This window comes from Lepisosteus platostomus, chromosome 7 (genome assembly GCF_059453375.1).
Source record: "Lepisosteus platostomus isolate fLepPlt1 chromosome 7, fLepPlt1.hap1, whole genome shotgun sequence".
NCBI classification, from domain to species: Eukaryota; Metazoa; Chordata; class Actinopteri; order Semionotiformes; family Lepisosteidae; genus Lepisosteus; species Lepisosteus platostomus.
In genome coordinates this window covers 57,693,791-57,719,873 of record NC_142617.1, presented here as the reverse complement: position 1 = coordinate 57,719,873, position 26,083 = coordinate 57,693,791, and the positions used below count along the sequence as shown (strand labels likewise).

Here is a 26,083-nt window from a genome sequence, read left to right as displayed (position 1 = left end):
AATGTTTCACAGTCATGTAGGTTTTGGAAGTGACACTTCTTTTAGGCTTTCTATTGGCTGTCACTGGTAATGGAAATGTCGAACGAGGCTGAATGTGAGAAACTCATCAATTGGATTATTCAGGGTTATGTGCTTGACTTGACATGGGAATGGGTGGAATTGAGGGTGGTTTTGCCCATTTCAATGTAAAATGTGCCAGTCTTGGTTTCATGATGCACTGCACAATGAGGATTTTTAGCACTGTTTCTTGTTTGGAAGTGAAATTTACAAGGAAGGAGTGTAAAAAAGACAATATTGTTTTAATTTTGACTCGGTAAGGTGAACCTGTCAGGTTATATAAAGTGTAGAAGAGTCTGTTTCAGTGGTTAAAGAAAAACGTTTTGCACGATGATTGATACTTTAGCGTCCCCTGTACTTTGGGAAAACTGGGAAAGGGAAATAATAATGCAGCCTAGGTGTAAGAATCACAGTAGGAACCAAAGGAGACACAGGTGCAAACAGGCAAATTCACACATTCTGTGTATCAATTAGCAGAGCAAAGCAAACAAATGGTCTTCTTTCTGAACGTGCTGGCGTGTGGACTCCAGAGGGGCTGAGGCCCTGACCCCCGCAGGCTGAGGAAGAGCAGGGAAGGTCTCTGATGATTGCAGGCTATTCAAAAAAGCAAGCAGAGGATAAAAAGAGAGTGTGCTTTTTAACAAGAGGCTTGCCAAACCTAAGAATCCACCATGGAAATTTAAATTTCTTCCGAGTGCTGTGGAACACTGATTCCTCATGTTAGATTTGTTTTCTGTGAATGGGGCCTAGGGCAGGGAAAAGTCTGGTTTTTGACTATGCGAAGCTGAAGATTGTGTCATGGTATGTAGCCATCATGCTTTGACGCAGTGGCCTTGCTTGTTTGTGTTTCTGACGCCTGCGGAGGAGTGGTGTCACTGAACACAGGAGTTTTTCTGTCCAGTAGGCGGCTCCCTTTGGGCTGGGCAGAGCCCTGGTCATGACTGGGCACTGCCAGACTGTGTTTAATGCACAGACAAAAGCCTGAACAAAACTGAGTTCCCTCCCAGCCAGAATGGTCATCCCTTCCACTTCCATTAGAGGATTTATACAGACAAAGCACCGACAGACCAACTTAATCAAACAAAGAATATAACAGTCAGTCAGAGTAAGGGAAGATAGTGGCTGAATTTCAGAGCAGCAGTCCTCCAATGGCGGAATGCCTGGTTTGTGACATTGTTTTTACTGTCAAATAGAGTGCAATAGCTTGGCAGTTAAAATTCACAAATCACCTAAGTTCTTGGAGCTGATTTTGTTATTCCAGTATGCTGTCATTTCCTAGAAGGACTTCTCAAAGTGACATTAAACTTCTGTAGGGTTGAGAGAACTGGAGTGTTGTCAGTACCGATGACATACTGTACATCTGCATCAGATTCAACCTGCTGCCTATTGAATTGAAAATATGACCCTTTACTGATTTACTCCTGTTTCCCTTGGACACTTTACAAGTATTATTTTATTTAGAAAGTATCGCAATGTAATATTTGACTGCATAATTAGAATGGCGTAACATTTATGCATGTGTGCATTTGTTTATTTTTTCATTTACATTTGTGGGGCTTTTATTTGGCTAAAAGTCAGCAACCCTGTCTAAAACAAGCACAATAACACAAGAGCCATACTCAACAGCGACAGCCTGTTCAAAGGACTGACTGAGTTGGAAATCATTGTCACTGGTGATTCTAGGGCGGAATCGGGCCTGGAGTAAGGAAGAACTCTGGGTGACCTGTCTGTAATGCAGACAGAACACTTCATTTAAGGTGGCTGATGACTGAAGACTTCTTAGTTCTTCCAGATGGAAAGTCACCATTAAATCATCTTGTTGGAATTTTCGGCTGGCGAGAGGGTTGAAGTTTTTATTTTCAGTTTCTTTAATGTGGATAGCTTGTTTTAGTTGTAATTAGAGGCTACAGACTTGTTGCAGCATCCATTTAATTTGTAGATGAGACGGTTTGACAGAAAAGGGCCTTTACTTTGCTCTTTTACAAGAAGCAAAGCCTTAAAAATTCAAGACAAATTAAACGTGGACTCTTGATCCTTCTGATGTTGAGATTCTTGTATAAAATAATTTCTATTTCTCCAGCATGTTTTTTTTCTTTTTAAATGATGCAGTAATTATTTCAATCTGTCAATGATGTGAAACTCCTTTTTCATTGGGATTCAAATCTAAAACTAGATTATTAGCAATTCATGCAAATATATAAACTAGAAAAAATAAATATATATTATATATACACAGAAATCTTGAAATGTAAATTAAATTCACCATAGAGCACTGTGTAGCACACACAATTTATATTTAATTTAGTCAGGTGGGTAGAAATGTGTGTGTCCTTTAAAATACACAACTGAAATGACTGTTTGCATTCTTACAGAAAAAGAGATATTTAATTGTAAAGGGCATTTATTGGCAAATGAATAGGTAAACCAAGTAATTATCTGCATTAAAAAAATTCTGCTTTGTAGCTGAAAATTCCCTTCTCTGGGTTACAATTATCACCAGTGCGACAGCCCACCTACTTCAAGAGAATTCAGGTTGGTTTCGCCACAGGAAATGGGTATAATTGTATATGGAGGGTCATCATTTTATCCTTGAGAAACTGAGAATCAGTTCATCGGTTGAGCTCGAAAACCTGACTGACGCAAATGGATCACTGGGAATAGGCATGTCCCAGCAGTAATTATGTTACAGTGCTGCTACAGTATGAGACGGAGAGCTTTTTTTAATTCTGGTTTCTCGGATGTCTCTATGTTTTCTGAGCCCCCTGCTGTCCCCACCCACCCGGCACCTTGCTTCCAGAGGATCTGATCGAAGACCGAGCTGCACTCATCTTGATGATGCCTCATTTGATGGGGTGGAATAGCACAGGAGTAAAGGTTGTTGCTGATGAAGCCCAGCGTTGACTAATCACAGCTTGTGTACTTGTAGGACTCTGTCAAGCTTGAGGCTTAATCTGGCTTTGGAGCCAATTGCCTAGTTTATCTTCTCCCTGTGAGCTTCCTCATGCTTCAGGAACGTTTCTGTAGGCTTCGCACTTGTGGTCACGTCTCCACAAGTTTGTGGCCAAACTGACAATGCTGTCCAGCCATTCTTTTCATCTGTAGTCCACAGGCTGGAAACTAAGGAATTACAGTGCCTGGCATCATGCTGAGGTAACAAGATGGGGTCTGCCTTGATATATTGTGGACGTGCTTGAGAATCATGTGAACCACAAATTAAGGAAATAAAACCGGCATTTTAATAAAATCAGTGCTTCAGTCGTGGGGTCGATGCAAGTACTGTGAGAAATCAAAATATGAATGGCATCTCAGATCTCTGAGAACAGCCAGACAAGACTGTTGTAAAGTATAAGCGCTCTGTTCTAGAATAACAATGAAGACGACAGGAGTGATAAGAAAAATGCTTCCGAGAAGACTTTTTTCTTCTCAGACTCTTGACTCCCAAGGCTTTGTACCTCTCACCTTGTGTAGTTTTTTCTGCCTCTCCTCTGCCTTGTGCTGGGGTGTGTGAGCGTCTGCCTCCCTGCTTGTCTGTCTGACTGCCTCTCACTCTTTCTCTATGACTGGCATCAGTGTACAGCTATATGTCTGCAAGATAAGCACACTAGACATTCTCAAGGCGGAATGAAAAAAGCTGTTGTTTCATTCTGTGTTAGCAATAAGCTTGATACTAATGACTCAGATCATCAGGGCTGCACAGCTCCGATGTAAGGGCTACAATTAAACACACTGGGTATGAATTCAGTCTGTACAAGGTTTTTTGTCTGCATTTTCATTTTACTTTTTTCTATGAATAGGCTTTTACAGAATGTATGATTTCTATAACAGAAAGCTCTCAGCGTGGGGAACCTGTTTCAGGCTTCTGCTTATTGTATATGTGCTATGATTAAGATTTGTCAAGGTTTCAATGTTGGTTTCTAATGTTGTTTTAGAGGAGGCATCATGTTTTGGATACAATTTTACTCATTCTAACAATACCATACGGCAGCAGGTCTTAGATAAAGACTCATGTGAATCTTAGTAAAAGTCCAATTGAAATATGTATTTGTATTAGTTCACTGCCTATTAAAGCGCAACCCTAATTAAAGCAAACTGCTTGCTTTTTAATTAAGTGAATGAGATTGTTCTGTGTGATAGTTTCTACTTTTGCAAAATTTCCATCAGAGTTCAATATTTTGGTGTTTCCTTCTAGTGCTGCTGTCCTGCTTTTTCCTCTTACTCCCTTTCCTGAAAGCCCTCTTGTCATTTTAAGACACAGATGCAAGATCAGGTTGAGTTCATGAGGTTTTCATGTGGTGCATTTCGGTACCAACGAGCAGCTCCTATACTTCCCTCCCCAGCTAATGTTACATGTTAGCTGGACGGCTGTCTGAACTCAAACTGATCCAGCAGTTGGATGATAGCTGGGACATTGGAATTCTCAGTGAGCATGCAGCCACTGAAAATTAACCTCATCCTCGATTGCACTGAGTGGCGTGTAATATCTAAGTACATGAAGAAATTAATCACTGTGAGGCTAACCATTTGATTTTTCCATGTTCATGTGAAAGTACATTTAGCAACAGAAATCTAAAAAAAGGAGCACCTAAGTGTGGTCTATCCGTACTGTGATAGATGCTAAAGTTGTCAATTAGGATTCTTCTGTTTCTTAGCAAAACAGCGACCCATGCAATTTCCCAGGCTCCTTCACTGGCTCAGTGATGTCATCATACTTGTCCTCCAATTGGTGCAGAAGCTCCTGTCTGTGGCTGCAGAGCTTGTGAAATGTCGAAGGTGATGGTCTATTTGTCCTCATTCCCCTGTGTGGGAGGGGTCATCACGGACAAATCAAGATAACATTGACTGTTCTGAAACAGGTGGATATACCTGTACAGTATAACACAAAATAATTGATTAAACTGGAATTCCAGTTGTCTAAATTAAGTTAGTGAAAAATACATCCTTTCAATTGAAAAGAGGAAATAGAGTTTGACAAAATGTAAGTTTAGTTTTACAATAGCATGATCCTTTGTGATTGATGTGTTATTTTCTATAGTGAACTATTTAGTAAATGCCACCATAACGTCAGTAAAACCAAATTCCATACCATATCGAATCATTATGGCTCTCAGCAAAATTGTTTTGTAGCAATTGGCTGCTAACAGTGGCAAGAAAGAGTTTTGTTTTACTACGTGTTAATCCAACTCAATACACCATCTGATTCCTATCACTAAAGCTGTCAGGCATGTATTAGAAATTTGAAGTGAGTCATCTTCTTGTATATCTAAGTACTGTAGCAGACATTATCTGCAATAAGTCCCCTTTCTCGCCTTTCAAGTTCCGTTTTACTTTCCTAAATAGAGAAGTGCCTTTCCCTGGATGTGTTAGAATGTATATTCCGTGGAAGATCAGTAGGCATCAGTTTCCCCTCTAGTTCACCAAGGTCACGCTTCAGAATCTTGGTGGGGATTGGCTTTGGAGAGTTGTGCAAAAGAGCTTGTCAGTCATGCTCAGACACGGTCTATTCTTCAGGCTAGGCATGAGGATAAGTAAAAGCAGAGAAACAGATCCCAGTGATAGTGGGTTAGATCAGCAGGGAACTATGCAAAGGAAAGGTGGCTGTTTCTGCCAGGTATCTAAATATGTCATTTTGGAATACACAGAGGGGCGTGATTCTTTGGTGTTGGGGAAGACAGAATGAACACTTGCTGCTTACCTGTGTAGTTATTCATGTTTGGTAGTAATCAAACTTTTCTTCCACAACCCTGGCTCATTTCTCGTGTGACTAGCAGCATGACTTATCTGACACCTTGATCTCACTAACTTTGTGTCAAAACAGAAAGAAGGAATCCACTGAAGCCCTAGATTTGTTTGGTGTTGAGGCACCTCTTCAAAAATTAACGGAGAATGTATTTGCAAATCTGCTTTCTGAGCTGTACTAAAAGAGTGCAGCTGTCTGTGGTGTTAACATTGCAAAACTACGGCTTTTTAGCTTTGCATAGGACATTTGTTTAATGAGATGTTGTCTAATGAGATGGCTCAAATCTTCAAATACCTATGCAAAAAAAAATTCTACTCAACACCTGTTGAAAATAAAGGAAATCTCTTGTCTTTCTAGGGATTTCTTCTCCCCATGGGATAAATCAAAACATCTTTAAAATAATTATTTATTTTTCTCTCTTTGCTAAACAGTCTAATCTTCAAAATCCTGGTGTGTTCCTAGAGCCCTACATTTATTTGCAGTTGTCCCTGAATATCTACATTGTTTCCCCTCATATTTGTTTTTACTTTTGATCAGAGATCCAAGAGAATTGTAAGAAATTCAAAGGACAGTGAAGTTTGTAAATAATGCTGCATTATAGTCTCCCTTTCAAAGCACATGTGAACTGTATCAGAAAGTATTGTATTTGGCGCAGATTAAATCAGTGTCCCAACCCACTTTCTAACAGCACATTAAAACAACTAATTAAAAACTGACTTCTGGGATTCGTGGCCGATTCAAATGTTTGGTTAAATCTGGCCTATGTAGTGATTGTTCTGTCATTTATTTTAAAGATTTATTTTGGCTTGAGAAGTTAAACAAGAAGATCTAAGAAGTTAAACAAGGCTGTCCTGGTCTTTACTGGAATTGGAAACTACCAAGGAAATGAGGTAGCTGCTATAAATTGTGGACCATTAGGTGGCACTCAATCTTCTGGAATTTTCAAACCCCAGTTCCCCAGTATGTTGACAAGGGACATTGTGTGCCGCAGGGGGTTCTGTTCCTTCAGTTGAGGTGTTCTGACTATTTGATCATTTAAGTTCACCTAGATTCTCACTGTTTGTGAGAATAGGGGCACTAACCCTGGTGTCTTGGCTAATGCTGGGCCACACCACATGACTACTCAAACTGCTGGTGTAGAGTGGATGCCACATGTCAACCAGGAGGGTCTGCTCTCCAGTAGAAGATAAAGTAGAAGATAAAGTGTCCCTTCCTGTAAGTAAAATGCTTTGTGATCCTTTGGGATGACAAACTCTGTGCAAATGCAAGGAATTCCTATAGTGTTCAGCTGCTTAATTGAATATGAACCCCTTGTCAAAGCAAGTTTCTTTTATCCTCTCTTCTCCTCAAGAATTCATTGCAGCAATCCATCCCTGTTTGGGGCTGCTACAGAGATTAGCATCCTGTGTGCTTACTGCTCAGAGAACCTGTGCTTGCAGGGCCTGCTATGTCCCTGCTAATCTTTGTGCTGAAAATGACACTGGTGTGCTGTGGAGTCTATCCTGAACACGCTGGCCTTAATCCCATCAAGGGCTGCTTGTAAAGAGCACCTGAAATGCTCTGCAATTCAAATAAGGACAAACTCTCACATTGAGACTGCTGTGAATGTCTTTCTCTTTCATTGAATTAAGAATCCGATTTCATATTTGAAAAAAGAAAGGGTTTACCAGCAATAATGCTTAAGTTAAAGAGTTCAATAAGTCACTGATTGGTTCTTTGATTGAACGAATGTTCTTTGGTTCTCATCTCGTGTTTGCTTCATGATCTGTGGTTCATGAAGCACTGTACCAATCAAATAGTGAAGAAAAATGTTTTAATAACACGCTGAACAATATCTTAACCCTCAGTGAAAACACAGCAGTCTAAAATTGCATCAAGAACACATTGATATAATTTTGTAGCCCAACATGCAGAATGTTATTTTTATTTTAAACAGTGAACATATATGTTCATTAGGAACAAGTAATAGGTATATTCCATGCTGAAAAAAAGAAGAAAGAAAACACGTTTCGGCCGAAACGTTGTGTTTTCTTTCTTCTTTTTTTCAGCATGGAATAAACCTATTACTTGTTCCTTTGCAGCCTATACATGCTGACGCAGCTACCCACCTGAACATATATGTTCATTAATTGGTTGAGTTGTTTTTTGGATAGTAAAATACTGATCTTAAGCCAGATAATTCAATAAATAAAACCAGGTGCTCTTTGTTTGGTCCTTGAGTTGCATTACAATTGCCAAAAGGAATTTAAGAGTTCTTATAAACATTAATTTTAATTATCACAAGAAGATAGAAGATCCAACAGTGCTGGAGTTCAGAAAATCATCTAGTTGCTTATGACATAATTGAAGGCTGCCTGTCAAAAGTGAGATGTTCTGCTTTAACAATCAGCAGTTAGAGAAACAGACTCTGTGAGAGACGGACCATGTACTGTCACCACAGCCCAGGGCTCGCTGTCACATCTGTCTGATGCATCTTCACCAGTTTTCCAACTGCATCTGCATCAACACGAGACATCCAAAGAAAAAATAACCTGCACATCTGCAGAATGGCTGCAGCTCAGCACATGAATATTACCTGCGTACTCAGAAGGAACATGTTGACAGATGAGAGACAAAATGGCCACGTCCTGTGGGTCAGAGAGCATTTGAGGTGGCTGCAGAGAGAGTGGTGGAGGGTTTTGTCACTGATGAAGGATCTTGAGAGGCCCGAGGAAGACAATGTAAATGGAGATGTTGTTATGAGTGTTATGTTATTCAAGCAAACTGCAGGGCTGATGGAAGGGTGAAGATGGAGTCTCCTTTAATGCAAGAATGCACTAAGTGCAACCTGAGCACAGACGTGCTGCTCAGTGAGACTTTGACAATGTCCTTGGTCCAATACCTTCTCTGTCCCTGCAAGCCAGACTGGAAATGTCAATTCTCCTCCAGAATGACTGTGATACCACAGTGCATGGACTACAACGGCACGAGCTGAGGAAAACAACACCAAGGTCTCGCCATCGCCCAGTTTCTCCTCCTGACCCGCGTCTCACAGAACATCTCACAGTGGGACCAGCTGGCCGGCGCCCTCCAGGGGGGGCAACTGTGACCAGCAGGCCTCCGAAAGAAAAGTCCGCAGCTGCACAGGAGGAGTGGTGGGACAACCCAGAGCAGAGCGCGTCTGTAAAACAGGGCTGCCAGATTGTGTTAAAGCTCATACCTGATAATAACTGGAAAACATTTTAGTCTTGATAGAAAAAAGTTCTGCTATTAAAAATTTGTCCTAGGTTGTAATGGCATGTTGCCAGATTTAGCACACTAGAGACCTTACACCAGCTGATCTCTAAGAAACAGATGCATGCCAATGTACCCAAAGGCTTATTTTGTGAAAATTAAAAATGCACGGTTTGACTGTGGAAGTGCTACATAGGCAAAATCTTGCCATCATTTCATATCAAGCATGAACCTGCACTCACTTATTTATTTTTTTTCTTTGACTCACTTTAAGGTTCTTTTTAAGCAAGATAATGTGACCCGATTTTACCTTGGATGAAGAGCGACTCCTGGAGCTCTATCAGCCTTCAGTTAAACAGTCTTCTACCCCTTTATATATGAGTGTTTTATGTGGAAGTTTGTTTTTTTCCTCTGAGCCTTCTCTTCCTTTCCTCTCCACCCCACCCCCCCCCCCCCCCTCTTCCTCAGCGCTCTCACCTCCCCTCTCTCCTCCTCACACATTCTCTCACACACACACACACACCCCTTGGTAGACCTTATTAATTATATCTCATTAGTTGCCTGGGAAACCGAAGTGAAGGAAGGGAGAGTGAGAAAGAGAGGGAGAAAGTCGCTCCTGGAGGATCAGCCAAGTGTCAGATTAACATCAGGAGACATTAACACTTTTGATGCTGCTGAGACATGAGACTTCACATGCGCAGCTGGAGCTCAAGATAAGACAGGGAGCTGCATGGTTCAGAAACTGTGGTCTCCGCTCCATTCATTCTGCCCAGGCTGAGGAACAGATCTGCAGGTAGGAGTCAAGGGTGGTTTTCTGCTGTTCTAAAAAATTAAACAACCTCAAAGCTGTTTTTTGTTCGAGAGATCCAACACAATATCCATCAGGATCCAGGCAAACAGACCAATGTACGATCCAGGGGTATAGGAGGGCAAAGTCTTGATGGCCTCCTTGAAGTGGTAGACTGTATGGAGCTCTGGAGGACTTTCGCATGTATTCTGCATGACTTTTTTCAGGAATGTTGTTTTCTTGCCTGCATTGTTACTTTACATTTGGAAAAGTTAGCTTGACGGATCTTGCTTGCTGGGTGGATGTCACCACAGGGTGGACAGCTCCAAAAAAGCTTGGGTTTGTGATGCCTGTTAGGAGCTCTTACTTTTCTTTGAGTAGCAAAGTTAAAACTTCTAACAGCCCAATTCATTCTCTTTTCTACGGCTCTTTATGCAGTTTAAGGATTGTTTTGGAGCATATCATGTGATATACAGTAACACAGTATGTGCAAGCTGTGTGCATTCGATTTTCTTGTCTGCTTTTAGCTGGGGTTTACAAACCAGTCCTAGTAAGATGACTGTCAGACTGTAGAACCTGTAGATGTCCTAGAAATTGAAGAACAAAAAAAGGGATCCCTGTAGACTCATAAAATGTATGTATTCTGAAAAAAGGGATGGATTTTGTATATGGGTTTTGCTGATTGAGTGCAGAATCTTTTTGTTTCAGAATCAACTGATGACAATCTGGACAATGTAATGAGTTTTACTTTCTGAACGATCTCACAGTGAATTTACTTGTTGCTATTTATACTATAAGACCTATTTAACTTATTCATTGTATTCACTCACATCTGTATGGTCCTTAAAGAAAATTGTGCAGAGCTAAATATGATGTTTTTGAGTTTCCTGGTGTCTATTAGGTCCTTAGTGCGTCAACAGCAAAAAGGCTTAAATTTTCCAGAAAGGAGCTGAGTGGACATGACAACAGGCATTTACTCAGCCCCATTGTTAACAGCACTTAGCAAGACTTCTGGCCCTGGATAAATAATTTATCTGAAAATAAACTTGAGGGATAAAGAGCTCCGTGTTTCGTTGTTGTTTAGTCTTTATCATGGAGGGAGAAAAATAACAAGGGAAGGGAGCTGAGAGGAAGTGTGTCCTGTGCTGTACGCAAGCTGTCTCCCTCCCTCTCTCTCTCCCTAGAAGCTCAGTAAGCATTACTCAGGGCAGGAAAAACAGGAAGTGGAGGAGCAGGAAGTGGGGAGTATGGGCTGCCCACGGCCTGTGTGGTAGGATGCAGATCCTCGAGCCGCCACACACAGGAAATTATGCTGTCATGGATACACTCAGGGTTCTGGCCCTTGTCCTTCAGCCTCAAAGAGGCGAGGAAGAAAGAAAGAAGGGAAGGAGAGAGGAAGTTGATCATTCTTTAAGACCATCTCATGGTCTCGCCTAACTTGTTAAAGCAAATTGGATCTGGAGAGCAAGAAGTTGCTGAGAATTGTGGAAACCTTCTCACTATTTCTTTTTAGAATCTGTCACCACTGCTTGCTCTGAAAGCAAAACCCTAGAAAAACATATCTGTCTGTTTGTATGACATTTTCACAATTCTATTATATGATATGCTTATTTTCTTAACAGTTTCTGCTCCATGCATTTTAAATCATTAATAAAGCATATTCTACTTTAAAATTTGTTTTGTAATCTGTCATACATCTGCTGGTATTGGAGGTGATTCAAATATTAGCCTGAAGAACAGTACAATTAGTAAGAAATGCAGATACTGTTTCAACAGTGTTTATGGTTATATTAGCAGTACCTAAGAAGTCTGGGTGACTGCCAGAAAGTCCAGTGACATTTCAACTGAGGGGCTGTAAGTGGGGATCTACGTGCAGTTTGTGGTTAACGGTGCTCAGTGGATGAACAAAAAACAAAGAGTGTTTCCTCCGAATGTAGGGTTGTGACTGCACGTAGTGCTCAGTTCTTTTTTTTCACCCAGTACAGAGGTTGTGATGTGTTTTGTTGCAATTAAAGTGGGAGTTTTGTGTAATTTATAGAGACTGGAATGACTGACCTCACTGCCAAAAACCTCCCACGCTCTCGGCAAAGAATCACACGGGACCGGGTGAGAAATAAGTGTCTTGCGATGCCTGAAAATCAGCCAGAGTAGAGTCAGTATTGCCACTAACAGATCTGTCTCCATCTTACCTGGAGATGTCAGCAGAAACGTGAGAATTCTGTCCAAGGAGCCAGAGTTGTACAGTCATGATGTTGCTGTTGAATATTCCTTGAAGGTTCAGATCTGGATTTCAACTAATGATTGAAATCTTGAGTTGTCAAACAACCACACTGCTGATTACAATATTTGTTATGTTTTCTCTGCCACGTGGTACTGTACACTATATAAGCATATAATAGGCAAATTGCACAAAGGATCCTGTCACAGGTTTGAAGCAGGCCTGTACACTGACAGAGGAATGTGCGTTCATTTTGTGTCACCTCAGTTCTTCCCCTGAAGGCACACTATGTATTGTTTTATTTGTATATGTTCCAACAAAGCTATAGGATATGTAAGATAACCATTAATTTAACAAGTAACTTGCATGGAAACCTTTAATTGTATTCAACTTTTGATCAATCAGGTTGCCTTAATAATTGTAATATTGCTCGGTCACTTCCAACTGTTTGAAACGGCTAAAAAAATTGGAACTAAACAGATTAGTAGTTTATCTTATAGTGAATGACAGAAAACACACTGTATCACCAGTTCCAGGCATGAATATAGAGATACAGTTAATCATTGTCCTCTCTGTGACCAGAGCCTGGAGAAGATAGCTGTTATGGTCCAGAGGTCAGCTGAATCTAGTGCAGGAGGACTCCGTGCACTGCTGGCACTGGAAAAATACAAGAACTCAGAAACTCTTGAGGAGGTTTTTAATAGTGAGATCAGAGACTCCAATGCAGTTCCTGTTTGCTGTTCGTCTCTCTGTTTCAATTGCAGCACACTCACGGTAGTGTCATCTGCCATTTATAGAAATGGTGGGTGACTTTTAGAGCCGAATAATCTGTGTGTCTGAGGACAGACTGTATTGTTGCTGTTATTATTATTATCATCATTATGATAATTGTCATTGTGTGAAACAATGAAAGACATAAGGCATCATTTTTCCTTCTTGTTTGTGAAAGTGATAGTTTCGAAATCTACTCCAAGAGTATTTTGGCCACAGTTATTGGAAAAGAACCTTCTCTTTGGCAGTATGTGGTTTGTGGGTCCGCCTACTGCATCCGTCTTCCAAATAACCGCATGGAGTGTGGAGAAACAAATTCTCCAATGAAGATGGAAGCCCTCTTTTTGTTCAAATTAAATTTCAGTATCAGCAGGGCAGTTTTTCCTTCTTTTGGAAGGATGCAAGAACAGAAATGTAGGTGCTCTGTGACAGTGGCATTGTTTTTGATTATCTGAGAAGATCATTCCACACCACCCTCCATTAATTCGATGTTCCACAGATACAATGTTGCTGTTGCGTATCTTATTTTATTGCCTCCACACAGTGCATAGGTAGATGCTTTATGTGAGATCGGCAAATGCTTATCACTCGGACTCTGCTTCAAGTTGCCCTTTCTTTTGTGGGCTAAGGTCTTGACAGGCTGCTCCAGCAAAATGCTCTGCATCTGTGCTTACACGTGCCGCATTGAGCCAGCAGGTATTAGGATAAACTGTGGTGTTTGGGAAATGTTGGGTGTACTCCAGTGACCCACAGAGATTAAACACGAAAGCTGCAAGTCTTGCTTAAGGTGAAAGGTCTTGCTTTAGACTAAACCGAGTGTGGGAATATTGACTTCTGGTCTGATGGTGAGAGTTCCTCTGAGTCTCGTGGTAATCCCACTGTTGAGGTTGGAACTGTTGAAGAGTTGGGTCGCCCAAATCCTGCTCAAGAAGCCTTGGTTGTTTCCAGAACAATATCCATGGGGATTGATGGGAACCTTCTTCCTAGAGCTGAAACATTCATAGCGCTCTCTGGTGAGATCTGCTTATGTATTTAATTAAGGTTTGCCAGTAGAAAAATATATTTTTTTTTATCTTCATCCTTAAACTGTGTTGTACTGTTGAAGCAGTGAAACAGATGTGAAATGTGCTGCAGTCGCATGTCATGTGTTTTCTGGAATGAGACGTGATTGAACAAGTATCGTTTTCATCTGTGCTGCTGTCAGTTTTTCTGTACCAGGATCACCTATGATCCTATACAAAGTGTAGTGGAAGAGTTTGATCTGGATTTTAGAACTCATTGTTTCTGTTGAGAGAGAAAAAAAGAACTCATGTTCTGTTCAGGAAATGTTTTAAATGTGTGAGCGATTAGTAGATGAAATTTTGACTGAATTTTAAAACATCTAAAACTGTGTTTACATATATACTGTACATACTTACATAGAAGAATACACTTTTATATAGACACTGTTCTTTAAGTTTTGGTAGACTTGTAAATTAAATCAAACTTTTACTAAAAACAATTCCTGGCTTTATGTATATTAATTTTAAATCTGTGCAAGAGATAAAATTTGGAAGTCTAGTGCTGGTCATATAACATATACCATATAATCACAAATCAGTTTAAGAGTTTCACAAATTTAGTTCATTATGTTGTTACGTTTGGGAAGATGCTGATCAGGCAGAATTTCGTATTCCAGAAAGATAATGACCCCAAATACAATTCCAAGAAATGGAAAAATGTGTTTTTAGTTTTGAATCGGTTTTATGTAAATCAGTTTGCAAAACCTAACAGCCATTTCCTGTGATAAACAAGGATTTTGGTGTGTGTCCAACTCACTCGGAAATACAAGTGTGGTAGTGTTTTACTGAGTTTTACAGAAAGTGTGTTGATGAAAGCAGTTTCTAGTATTTGCATTCTAAGATATCCTTCAACGCATTATGAATGGATATAATTTAATTTTATAATTCTCCAAGTTGTTTTTAATTACATTTATGGTAGGTCCACTGTGGCCCTTTAATCTCCTTTGGGGCCACAGATGTGGTCAAATTAAACAAATACGATCTTCCCATTGCAAAGTATTATACTGTATGTCAATCAGGTCATCTTCAGTCAGATGTCTCTGTTGCTGGTGAAAATGGTGTTTTTTCAGGAAGGTCATGAGAGCACGCTTACCTCCTTAAAGCCTTTAATTGTATAAGAAGAACATAATCTTGCCTTGCGACCTTGCCTGAGACTGTGAAAGCTTCTGAGATTTAAATGTTAAAACCACCAGGGAATGTTCATCAAGTGGTTAAAAGATGAGCTGGCTTTATCAGAGTAGTTTACCTATTGCAGGGCAGCCATACTGAAGGATTGAAATGAACTACCACAGACAGGCTCTTCAAGTGTGCTTCTCTCCTCAATCTCTTCTTTTAAGGAGGCTCATTTAGTTCCCTTTTGTCACAACACCTGTTTAAATTCAACAATTCAAATGGAAATGTACAGACAGGGACTTTGTAACAGGTTTGAGAGTCCTATGGAGTTCAGTTTTTTAGTTTAATAGTTTAGACTGAAAAGGATTCTCTCTCTCAAGTTCTCAAGTATACAGGGATAAATATTGAGCTTAAGTGTTATTTATTACATTACTTTTTCATGAAAAATTAAAATCCATGGATGTCTGCATTCCAAATGTATATAAAATATATGTATTTTTTAAAAAGCTTATTCTTTTTTATTTTCATTCTTGCGCTCATGTAGTATTTTTTCAAATGAAACAACTGCTAAGATTGAAAAAGATAATATATATTCCAAGGTGGTATGCAGACATTCTGATACACTTACTGTATGAACTATAATCGCCAGTAACGGAACAGGGTATATAATTCAGGTAGAATCGTACAAGCACAGTTTCCATCCTCACTACTTCCGCTGCATCTTGGTTCTGTGAGAGTATAAATGTCTTTGCTTATTAAGCTGATGAAAATGTCATGACACGATGCATTACATACAGTACAGACATTCTTCCAGTGTGTCATGCAGGCAGAGGTTTTGCTGGATTCATGTGAACATAATTCACCGTGCAGGCCTGAGTAACACTGGGACACAGTGAAGGATCACGAGATACCAGAAGTAGCTTGGATACATTTCCCAAAATAAAATAACACAATGGTGTGGAAACCCTTAAAGACAAACGGATGTGATATTAAAGTGACATTAATTTGCTTGTTCCTCTTTTATGGCACTGAGGTGTTTCTGGATATTAAAGAAAAACCTGATTAAATGCCAAAAATTTGGCTTAAATTTCCATGGCTGTTATATTTGTCCATAATAAGCTGAGTCCAGATGACTGGGGATCAAGGAGAACACAATACACTGAGTCATAGCTTGAGCTGAATCAGACCTCTGCAGCAAAATTCCTGGTAATTGCACTTCATGTGCAGCTTGTTGACAAATGAATTAGAAGGAAGCAGGGGCTTTGGAATAGTGGTTTGGTATTACAGATGTTTTGTTTCTAACTGGACAGATGAGCCCACAAGGTCCAGTGGAAGGAAAAATGTCTTGCGCACTGTGGTACCACAGCCCTCTGAACACACCTGTGCCCATGTTGAATAACAAACCCTGACAGTTCTAGTGTTCAAGGTGGATTAATTCAGTGGGATAAGCATGGACCATGTCTTGGTTGCCTGCCAGCCACATGTTGCTAAGAAATTCAGTCTGGTATTTAAAAAAAAGAAACTGTTGTACTCAGGCCAGGTTCTATCTGCCTGCCTGGGTATTTGTTTTGTCTGCCGTTGTGTTTTTATGTGACACTTGCAAACTATAATTAAATGCATCTTGCTCCTCCGTGTAGTTGATCCCTGCAGCCCAGGACACACTCAGGCACAGTCCTCCCTGGACGTGGTGCTGGAAATGTTATGCTCTGGAAATGAAACGCCAAACATTTAAACTTGGAAGCGATGAAATTTTCTCTGAATAACATGGTATATAAGAGAATGTACTGGACAAAAGCTGAACAGTAAATTCAATGTTTCTCATCTGCACTAAAATGATCAGCACTGATCCTCTCCTTTGAACAATTTAATAACTGCACTTTCTTATATGAGGATACCAGTGCTTTAATCATACCTTTATTTACTTAGGAATGTGCTGGCCTCACATGGAGTAATTTATTATTTAAATTATTTTTAAAAAATATTTTTAAATTTATACATTTATTACAACACAGATGTTTTTGCCATCTTGTGTTGGCATACAAACACAGATTTCTTTTCCAAGGAAATTGGTTAAACTTTTATAAACTCAAATTACAATACTTTGTAATATACAATATCAGACTCCTAGAAAATGCCTTTTTGGGTCATAACATTCTTGGAGTATGAAGTTTGTCCCAGTCAGGTGCTTCTAAGATGGAAGAGAATGATGCACTAAAATAGTGGAGGGCTTGCTGCATGTTTATTGAGATTGCCATCTGTATTGTGAAGAAGTTCAAGTTCAAGTTCAAGTTTGTTATCATTTTACTCATATACAGGTATATGGTATAACGAAATGCTATTTAGCTAGCTCTCAGACGATAAGTAGTACAAAAAAACAACAATGCAATTGTATAATTAAAGAAAGACAAAGACAACAGGCAGTGTGCAAAACAACAACAGGTAACAGGTTATGTGCAAAACAACATCAGATGTGCAAAAACATCCATCAACAGAATGAAATAAAAGGATAGAAATTATGGGGCGTGAGCTTTTTGACATGTAAGGTAGAGGTAGATTTCAATGTGTGTTTGAGTTTTTGGTAAGAAAGAAGGCGTGAGGCGTGAGGCGTGAGGCGTGAGGCGTGAGGCGTGAGGCGTGAGGTGTGAGAGAGAGAGGCTGGGAGTTTAACAGTTTGATAGTGCGGGGGTAAAAACTGTCTCTGAGTCTGGTAGTCCAGGCCTGAAGAATACCATCACCAAACACCTGCACAGATCTCCGTGTCTGGTTTGTCATTTTTTGTTCCTTGCCCTTCCGGTGTTAAATTAAGCATGTGTGTGGCATATGAATAATCAGTAAAGTCAGTCAGTAAACATAGTCAATCACTTTTCTGGTTTTGAAGTTGTGCACAAAAATCATTAACGTGGAGCATTCACATACATGGACACAGCACTGTTTTCCACTAAGATTGCTTAGACCATTGCCAGACTAAATATTGTACATGTTAATCATGAGAGATAAGGAGACCGTGCTGACTTGGGATATTTCTGATTCGATAATTGAAAATATTTGATATATAGAACACTCAAAATTGGAGAACAGTTTTATAATCTCTTAAAAGAATGAAGGTAACTACAACAAAGAGTTATTTTTGTAAATAGCACTGTATGAGACATAATAACGTGCTGTTTAGGATTTTCAGGTTCCTAACATTAAGAATCTGTCCTAGGCGGGGCACCAAGAAATTTTGGAAACTGTAAAAGGGTGGCAATTTAAATATGAGAGGAAAAAAAAATATTAAAAAAGAAATCCCCCTAGAATTTTCACATTTCTGTTCTGATGTAGTTTTCAAGAAGTTCTGCTGTTTGGGTTTTTGCTGGTAAGAATTTCCTATAGATGTCAGACTTGTGTAGGCTGCCCACAAGATAGACTCACTCATTCGCCCGTCTTGCACTGAACAAATAAACCTACTGGATTCTGTGTAGAAATGACTGCAGAGAGATCGGAGATGTACCGACTCTGCGAAACATGACTCCGGAGTTTTGACTGCCTCTAATTAGGTCGGTGGAATAGATTTAATAGATCTTTCTTGGCCCTTGTCTTCTGATCATTGGTGTCACGCTGGGGAACTTGTCAGAACTCACAGTTTCATTGGCCATAGGACTCAAAATTCAGCCGGCTTTTCTATGGGCTTGTGGTTTGTCTTTTTCATGAGGTGTCAGGCCCTGGGTTAGAAACTGCATGGCTTGTGAGAGGAAGGCATCACTGCGGAAAGATTTCGGTGCACTTCAGAAAGTCGCTTCTGCATTGTCTGTTAGAGAGCGCTGGCGTGGAGACAGTGAAGTCCTTCCAGATTCTCTAACTCAGACAGAACTTGGCTCAGTGCAGGAAAAGGGGTTCCCACCTGTGTGCCCTTTCAGTCTTTTTTTAAATTTAAACTTTTAACTCTTAGATGTTTCTGTAACGCCACAGCAGTATCTACCACCACCTGTTATAATTTCCAACCTTTTTATGAAATGAGCACTCTTAAACCTTTTTTTTTGTGTAATTTATGAAAGTATTTTTTAAGGTTTGTCCCGTGTTCTAGATAGATTACATTACTTCTGTTGAACTGTGTCATTGTTTGACATGCTGTTAACAGTGAATTTAAAATGTTCAGTAATGAAAGAATCAACCGTATAACAGTGCAGGTATCTATGGATAAAGTCGTCAGGTAATTAATAATAATAATAATTATTATTGTTTACAATGTGACTTTATTCAGCCCACAGATATGGGAAACCCCTGGGTTTTTGCTACAATTTCTGTACATTATGCTGGCTAAAGTTCTTCCTCTCTCAATAATTGTATTTGCATGAAAGCCTTTTTTCTGAAGGAAGGGGAGGGGAAATTACTTCAGTTTTACAAGTCAGACTTTGCAGACTTGCAGTGTGAGGTGTGTACTTCATGCCCTTTGCTGCAGTGTCCCTTGTGTCCTCGGGGGCTGAGCAGTTGAATATATGCGTCATGAGCACTCTCATTTCTCCATGCTGTACTTATTTAAACTCATCTGTCGCATTCTGGCAAGCTTTTCTTTTCCCTTGACAGTCACTTTAACAGCCCCTGTCAGGTCATGAAGGAGTGGGGAGGTGGCTGTGGTCTTCATGGCCAGAGCTCTGTTGGGTTCAGTCAAAAGAACAGCTTGAGAAAGCTGCGGATTCAGTGTGGTAGTGTTTCATTCCAACAGCAGCGCTGTTTGAGTAGGACCCCACAGTGATTTCGCAGTTTTACCAAGTTTGAGCATGTTTAGTGTTAAGAGACACCGCTCCTTCATTTAAAGGGCATTTCTTCAGAGGCCTCCTCTGTGAGGGTCTGACTCCAGTGACCTGCTCCCTCTCAGCAGCGAGAGAGAGAGAGTAGATGGCTGAATGCAGTCTGTGCCTAATTGGCTCACCCTGTCGCTAAGCATTAAACCACAAGCGGGGTTGGATGTGGAGTGGTACTCAGTGGGGCCTCAGAATGCCAGGCCTACCAGCCTGAAGTCCAGAGGTCACAGAGATGGGCTCTCAGTGCCATAACTTCACACTCGCCCAGGTACCATCTCACAAGAGACAGAAACCCCTGTGCTTAACTTCAAATAACACTTCTTCTGTGTTATATTTTTAATTTACCTTGCATTTGTTACAGTATGTGTGTTCTACCAGATATTAAGCATGATTGAATGAAACATGCCATACTGTGATAATACAGTAAGGTGACTGATATTTTTACATTTACATTTTATGAATGATCTGAATTCATAATGATAATTGCTTGCATTTATATAGTGCTCTTCAACCTCAAAGGATCTTAAAATGTGATGGGCAGCAGCCACTCTTCACCAGAAGTCTTATTACACAGCAGTAGACTCAGAGCGAGGAATAGCTTCTCCAGTTAAGGGTGATAGAATTAAGGTGGAACCTCAGGGAGGCTAAATTGAACAAGCCCAGAGTGGAATTTAGCTGGTGACACAGGGGTTAGCAGTCCTACTCTTATGAGCATCTCTGGGATCTTTAATGGTCAAGTAGTTAGGACCTCCATTAAACATCTCATTCCAAGGACTGCATCTCACATAGCACAGTGACCCCGGTCACCTGTGTTGACTGGGGCATTTGTTTGGAGATTCTGGAGAGAAAAGCTCCACCGACTCTTCCACCAACACCATTTACAGTACAGTAGCAACCTGGTTTTCCTTAGAGGTCTCACATCCCAGTACCGACCTGTTCTAGCCATGCTTAGCGCCTGAGATCTCCCTGGATCGGAAACAAGGTGGTAGTGCTGCTGTCAATATTCCTCTGCAGCTTTTTTCCATGAACATCCAGCATCCACTTATTGCCAGTAGAAAGGTGTGTCCTGTAGCAGAAAGTCAGAAGCTGTGTATTAACAACCAGCTGTTTTTAGAGCTTCAGCCCTGAATAAAACCTTTCAGGTACTGCATGCTGTCTCTGCTTTTTTGGCACTGGAGGAGATTTTTCAGGATTGAAGTTTGATCTTTAAAGAGAGAAACAAGACAAAAAGCACTTCCATCCTGAAGATATACAGAGGCATGAGAATTAGAATTCACTTTTGGCTGATACGATCGTAAGAGAAGTTAGTTTAAAAAAAAACAAGCAAAGTCTCAAACTGAGCTGCCATCTTCTTGAAATTTTATTTTCCTCCTTCGCTCATTGCCAGCTACTGCTGGGCTGCAGGTGGGAAGATAAAAAAGCATCATGTTTTTCAAATTCGTATCCTCACTGTATGTGTACCGGAATGGAAAACTCAAAAAGCTCACGAGCTTTTCATATGCATCAATAACAATGCTAAGTGTGTGCTTTCATCTCTCTGCAGGTTTTGGTGTGGCAGACTGGGACGGCAGAGAGACTGTGTACAATGTGCTAGAGGAGTGAAGGAAGACAAGCTTGGGTGTTTTTTTCTACTATACTGGAGTGTCAGAGAGACGAGAGGGCAAAGAAAATGGGGAGGAAGAAGATACAGATCACGCGGATCATGGATGAGCGGAACAGACAGGTGGGTGCCACCTTCTTGCCCATGGAGATGGGCGTCCCCGCCACCCCCTGCCCCACCTCGGCAAAACTCTCGCCGCCTGCACCGGCGCACACCCTCTGAAAGGGCAGGCTCCTGAGCAAACGTCTGCGGGCAGAGACTGCGAACTGGTGGGAGAGGAAAGGAAAAACCCCGTCTGTTTCAGTTTTGCTGTTGGGGTATTTAAAATTGTGTTCATATTGTTCATAACAACGGAGTAAATGTTACCTTTCCATTTCTCTGGCGGCTGGCAGACCTGAAACCGTTCTTTTCGGGTTCTAAAAAGAGTGGCGCAGTGGCAAATGTAGTGTTAAGACAGTCTGTACAACTTACAGAGGAGTAGATAGTGTGCTCTTGGGTAAGAAGCCTTAGAGTCCTGCTCTGTTTCCCCAAGAGGTCTTACAGTGTCCGGTCAGGAGCAGACTTGATGATAACAGGATCTCCACAGAGGGAAATAAAAGATCACTGTTTTGGAAATTTGCTTTCAATTACCAAAACTCAATGAAGACCTCACTCAGCAAGAAGGGTAACATCAGGGGTACTCTTGCCAGCTTGGCAATTTATTATTCTAATTTTCTTCTGCGTGCGGAGAAGGACTGAGCCTGCCATTCCAACTCTTTGAATTTGTGCCACGTTGCTATGGCAATCGAGATCTTTCGTGTTTGAAGGGATGCGATTACAAATCGGAATTGAAACTAATTCCAAACCTGTCCGTCTGCCGTTCCAAGGAGAAGTACCCCCTGTAGGATGTGTAGACGCCACCTATTGGTGTCCCAGTCCTTCTTAGCTATCTATAGCAGGAGTTGTTGTCCGTGGAGGAAAGCAAAAATGTTGAGCAAGGAAAAGTACTTTTGTAACAATAGTTTATAGCAATGTTTATGATACATGGAGAGGCATTACTATCAGAACCCATGGCATTTGTTGCATTTTTTAATGCCTCTCGGTATACAGTATATTGACCATTTGGTGGCCGTTCCCCCAAATTCTCCCATGGTATTTCCAAGCCTGTTCTAGTTGAGAGCGCAGGATTTATGGTAGCCACAGAAGTTTTATCACTGTTAGGATTATCTGCTGCTTTTTGGGGAGCAGGCTCCCTTTGGTTCCATCTTGATGGTAATAATTATCTGAAACAAGCACTGATGCGTACCCTCTGATTACAAGGTCAGGACTAAAAGACAGAGAGATCTGGTGCTTGCTCAGTCTCCTTGCAGTACATACGTATACATTCAGACATGCTTAACACATTTTAGTCAGCCCTTGTTGATTTTTTGTCATTTTTATGTTGCAAAACCCAAGCCTTCCTAGTTCTGGTACAAACTTAGCAAACTAATCAAAATAATAGATCTCTTTACGTTTATTGAGTGAATTACAGAGGTGAAATTGTAAGGTTGTAAGAATGGTATTCTCAAAAAAATGCAGTATATAGAGAGAAAAGCAAATATCCGAAATGTCATGAGCAACAGATATCTCAAAGGAATTGAATTGCAGTTTACAATATCAGGTTCCCAGGGACCTGAGCTGCCACACATTGCCAGAGAGTCTCACCTTCTGAAAATATCATTTGCACTTCTCTGCGGGTTTAAACAGCCCTGTTATTCTGCATTTGGAAGGATAATTTAAGTTTTATTCACTTCTGTGAAAGCGATGACATTAACACTAATGTCCCCCCATGCCCACTTCTCTCCCCCCTGCCTCCTTTCTTCAAACAGTTACTGAGTGGGTAGCAATTTGCTCGAGTGAGAAACAAAATCTAGGCGATGGTCTAATTATCAGTATAACACCAGGCTTTTGGGTGTGATCCAAAATTAAGGAAGGAGGGAGAGGAGTGGTGGTATGCCAGGAACACAGCAGCAACCTTCCACTGACATCAGTAGAGAGGAGGCAGCTTGCGGTTTGCAGAAGTGACCGCCCTGTTGCCCAGGTGTGTCCCTGAAGTGTTAAACAGTTAAATTACAAGATGCATGTACTGTAATGCTCCACTTATAATAATATTTACAAGTCTCTGACTGTGTATTATGGGATATGTGAATATTAGTCACGGCTGTTTCATGACGCTCCAAAGTCTGATTAGGACAAAAATCCTTCTTCAGCTGTTTCAGAACAAAAAAAAAAGGGAAAAATAATTTGTTTCCAGACATTTCAGAAGAAAAAAAACTTCAGTCTGCTGACACATTCTGAAACAAAGGATTTGTTTTTAAGTTTAAACCATGCGTACAGTACAAGAATGTTCTTGTTGAATGGAGGCTAGATTATTGTAGATCTGTGATCTAGGTTTCTCCGTTGCTTTAAAATAAAACAAGCTCTTTTTTTTTGTCATTTTCTAGCACATTTTATAAGTCCTTTTTATAAAGTCATTTTTCTCTTTCTAGAATTGCAAGAGTAAACACTGCCATGAATTAGGATTTATTTGGGTTTTTTTTTTGTAATATTCAAAAATAGAACAGTATTTTCAGCATAATGGCAGTCGTCATGGCCTATATATTGTTTGTTCCAAACCCCCTTTCTCTCTGTGGAGCTGCAGTGAAGCCTGGGCTATAATCTCGAGTTCGCTCTCTGCAGTATCGTGAACTTCGTGTTGTGATCTCTCTGGGGTACGCTCCTAACCTCAGGGAATAATAATTAGCCTACAAGTCCCCATTGTAGTGACAATTAGAATCTTTATCTATGTGGCTGAGCTGCAGGCAATTTATATTCATGACATTAAATGAAAGAATGCTTTAAGTGGGCTAATTAAATACTGTGGCATTACAGCATGCTGCATTGGTACATCATCCTTCTTGTATCATTACTGGAATTGCTTTGAAGAGACCGTTGACCTTTCTGGATTTATAGGAGAGAATGAAGTATGAGTGGAGGCCAGTAAATACGGCTTCTATCAAAACAAATTGATTAGTTTCAAGTGTGGTTGAGGAGGGGGATAACAGGGTGAGGTGTGTATGGAAGCCCGTTTCCGACAGGGAGTAAAAAAAAACGCGATATGGTATCTCACAATTGCGACTTTATATCTCAGAATTCCGACTTTATATCTCGAACCTGGGTTCGAGCCAATGCTGTGAGGCACGAACTAGGGTGGGAGCGGCGAGGGGCACAAACCCTAGAACCCGAATTCGTTACAATAACAAAAGGACAGACAATGAAATGTGGGCTATTTTGAAGTCGCAATTGCGAGATATAAAGTAATTCTGAGTTTTTAAGTCGCAATTCTAAGATATGAAGTCGTAATTCTGAGTTTTCAAGTCGCAATTCTGAGTTTTTAAGTCGCAATTCTGAGATACAATAGCGCGGTTTTTTTTTTAGTCCCTGGCGAAAACGGTCTTCTATAGATGTGGAAAGGCTGTTTTACCGTTTTTTTTCTTACCAAAAGATGGAAAGCAACAGTCTTCTTGAGTCTCTCATTAGTTTAGAACATGTGGCAGCAAAAATGTTTGAGATGTGAAAGTCAGGACAACCCCTTGAAGCATACAGTGGTGTACTTTCATTCCAGGAGTATGCAGAACCAGGGTAATGTGTCATAAGGCTTGGTAGCACATGAAACAAACTGGGAAACTATAGCTAGGCAATGTCAATGCGTGATAAGTTGAGGAATCAGCCAAGATACTTAGCCGATTGTCATGGTGAGCTTTCTCATGCGTACATAGACAATTTAATGAACTTTGTATTTCTGTATGGTGAAGAGTAGCTTGGGTTACAAAGCTTTGTCAGGTTAAATTGGTTGATGCATTTCTGTCCCTCATTAAGAGATGTGAGATTGTCATTTTTTGTGACACACCAGCAAAACCCTTCATCGTGACAATGGTTACTGTTCCTGTCCCCAAACTGTTATTTAATTAAAACAAATACTTTGAATAAAACTTTTAGAGACACGGTGAGACACATTCCTCTCTCATCCTGAGATGGAGAGCCCCGTTGAGCTGTGTAGCTCCTGGGAAGAATTTGAAACAAAAAGAGGATCGGTCATGCAAAATTAAAATGAATGAATGTAAGGTGCTCGAAACCTTACCAGCTTAGAGCCTTGTGTCAAGAGTGTGGAAAGTCTCTGTCATCATGAAGATCTGAGCCTGCTGAAGCTGGTGAACCTCACTGAGAAACCTGACATGCTAATTGCAAACTTGTGTTGCAATGGATGTGAGAATGGCAGCAGACAGAAGAATTGCCTCAGAAAAGACATTCTCTCCCAGCACAAGCTATTGTATATACAGTAAAGTAGGGAAAGTACATAATAAACATGAAGTGCTGGATCTGGAGTAAAGGTACCACTAGGCTTGAAATTCTAATCGCTGGTATATTTTTTCTAGGAATTTCTATCGTTTAGAGTAACTTGTTCATCCAGTATTTGTTTACTTTTCTAATAATTCCTTACATTTTTGTGAGTGGTCTAATCTACCCATCCATCAGTCCATGTACTCTCTCATGTTACGTGCTGGATTGGTTTTGTAGTGAAGAATTATTTTCAGTGCGATTGAAGGTACAGTATGGCTTGTACTTACATTGCACACAGCTTTTTTGAAGAATAATGGGTATAAAAATTCATTTCTAATCCTCCCTATGTCATTAGGCATGTTACTGGGAGTAATTGCACAAGTCATTAAAAGTTTGATGATTTTACT

The 26,083-nt window shown here is 40.4% G+C and overlaps 1 protein-coding gene across 29 annotated transcripts in view; it reads left to right on the top strand.

Moving 5' to 3' along the window:
* Nucleotides 1-26,083, top strand: part of mef2aa (myocyte enhancer factor 2aa) — a 156,258-nt gene that overhangs the window by 50,117 nt on the left and 80,058 nt on the right. For 28 of the 29 annotated variants that reach the window (XM_088641378.1, XM_088641383.1, XM_088641374.1 and 25 more), the window contains one exon: nt 21,282-21,461. In XM_088641378.1, the coding sequence (XP_088497504.1) occupies nt 21,408-21,461 (54 nt within the window). In that variant the 5' untranslated portion in view covers nt 21,282-21,407. Of the gene's footprint in view, nt 1-9,656; nt 9,801-21,281; nt 21,462-26,083 lie in introns of those variants that run through there. The other variant, XM_088641386.1, reaches the window with a different exon arrangement.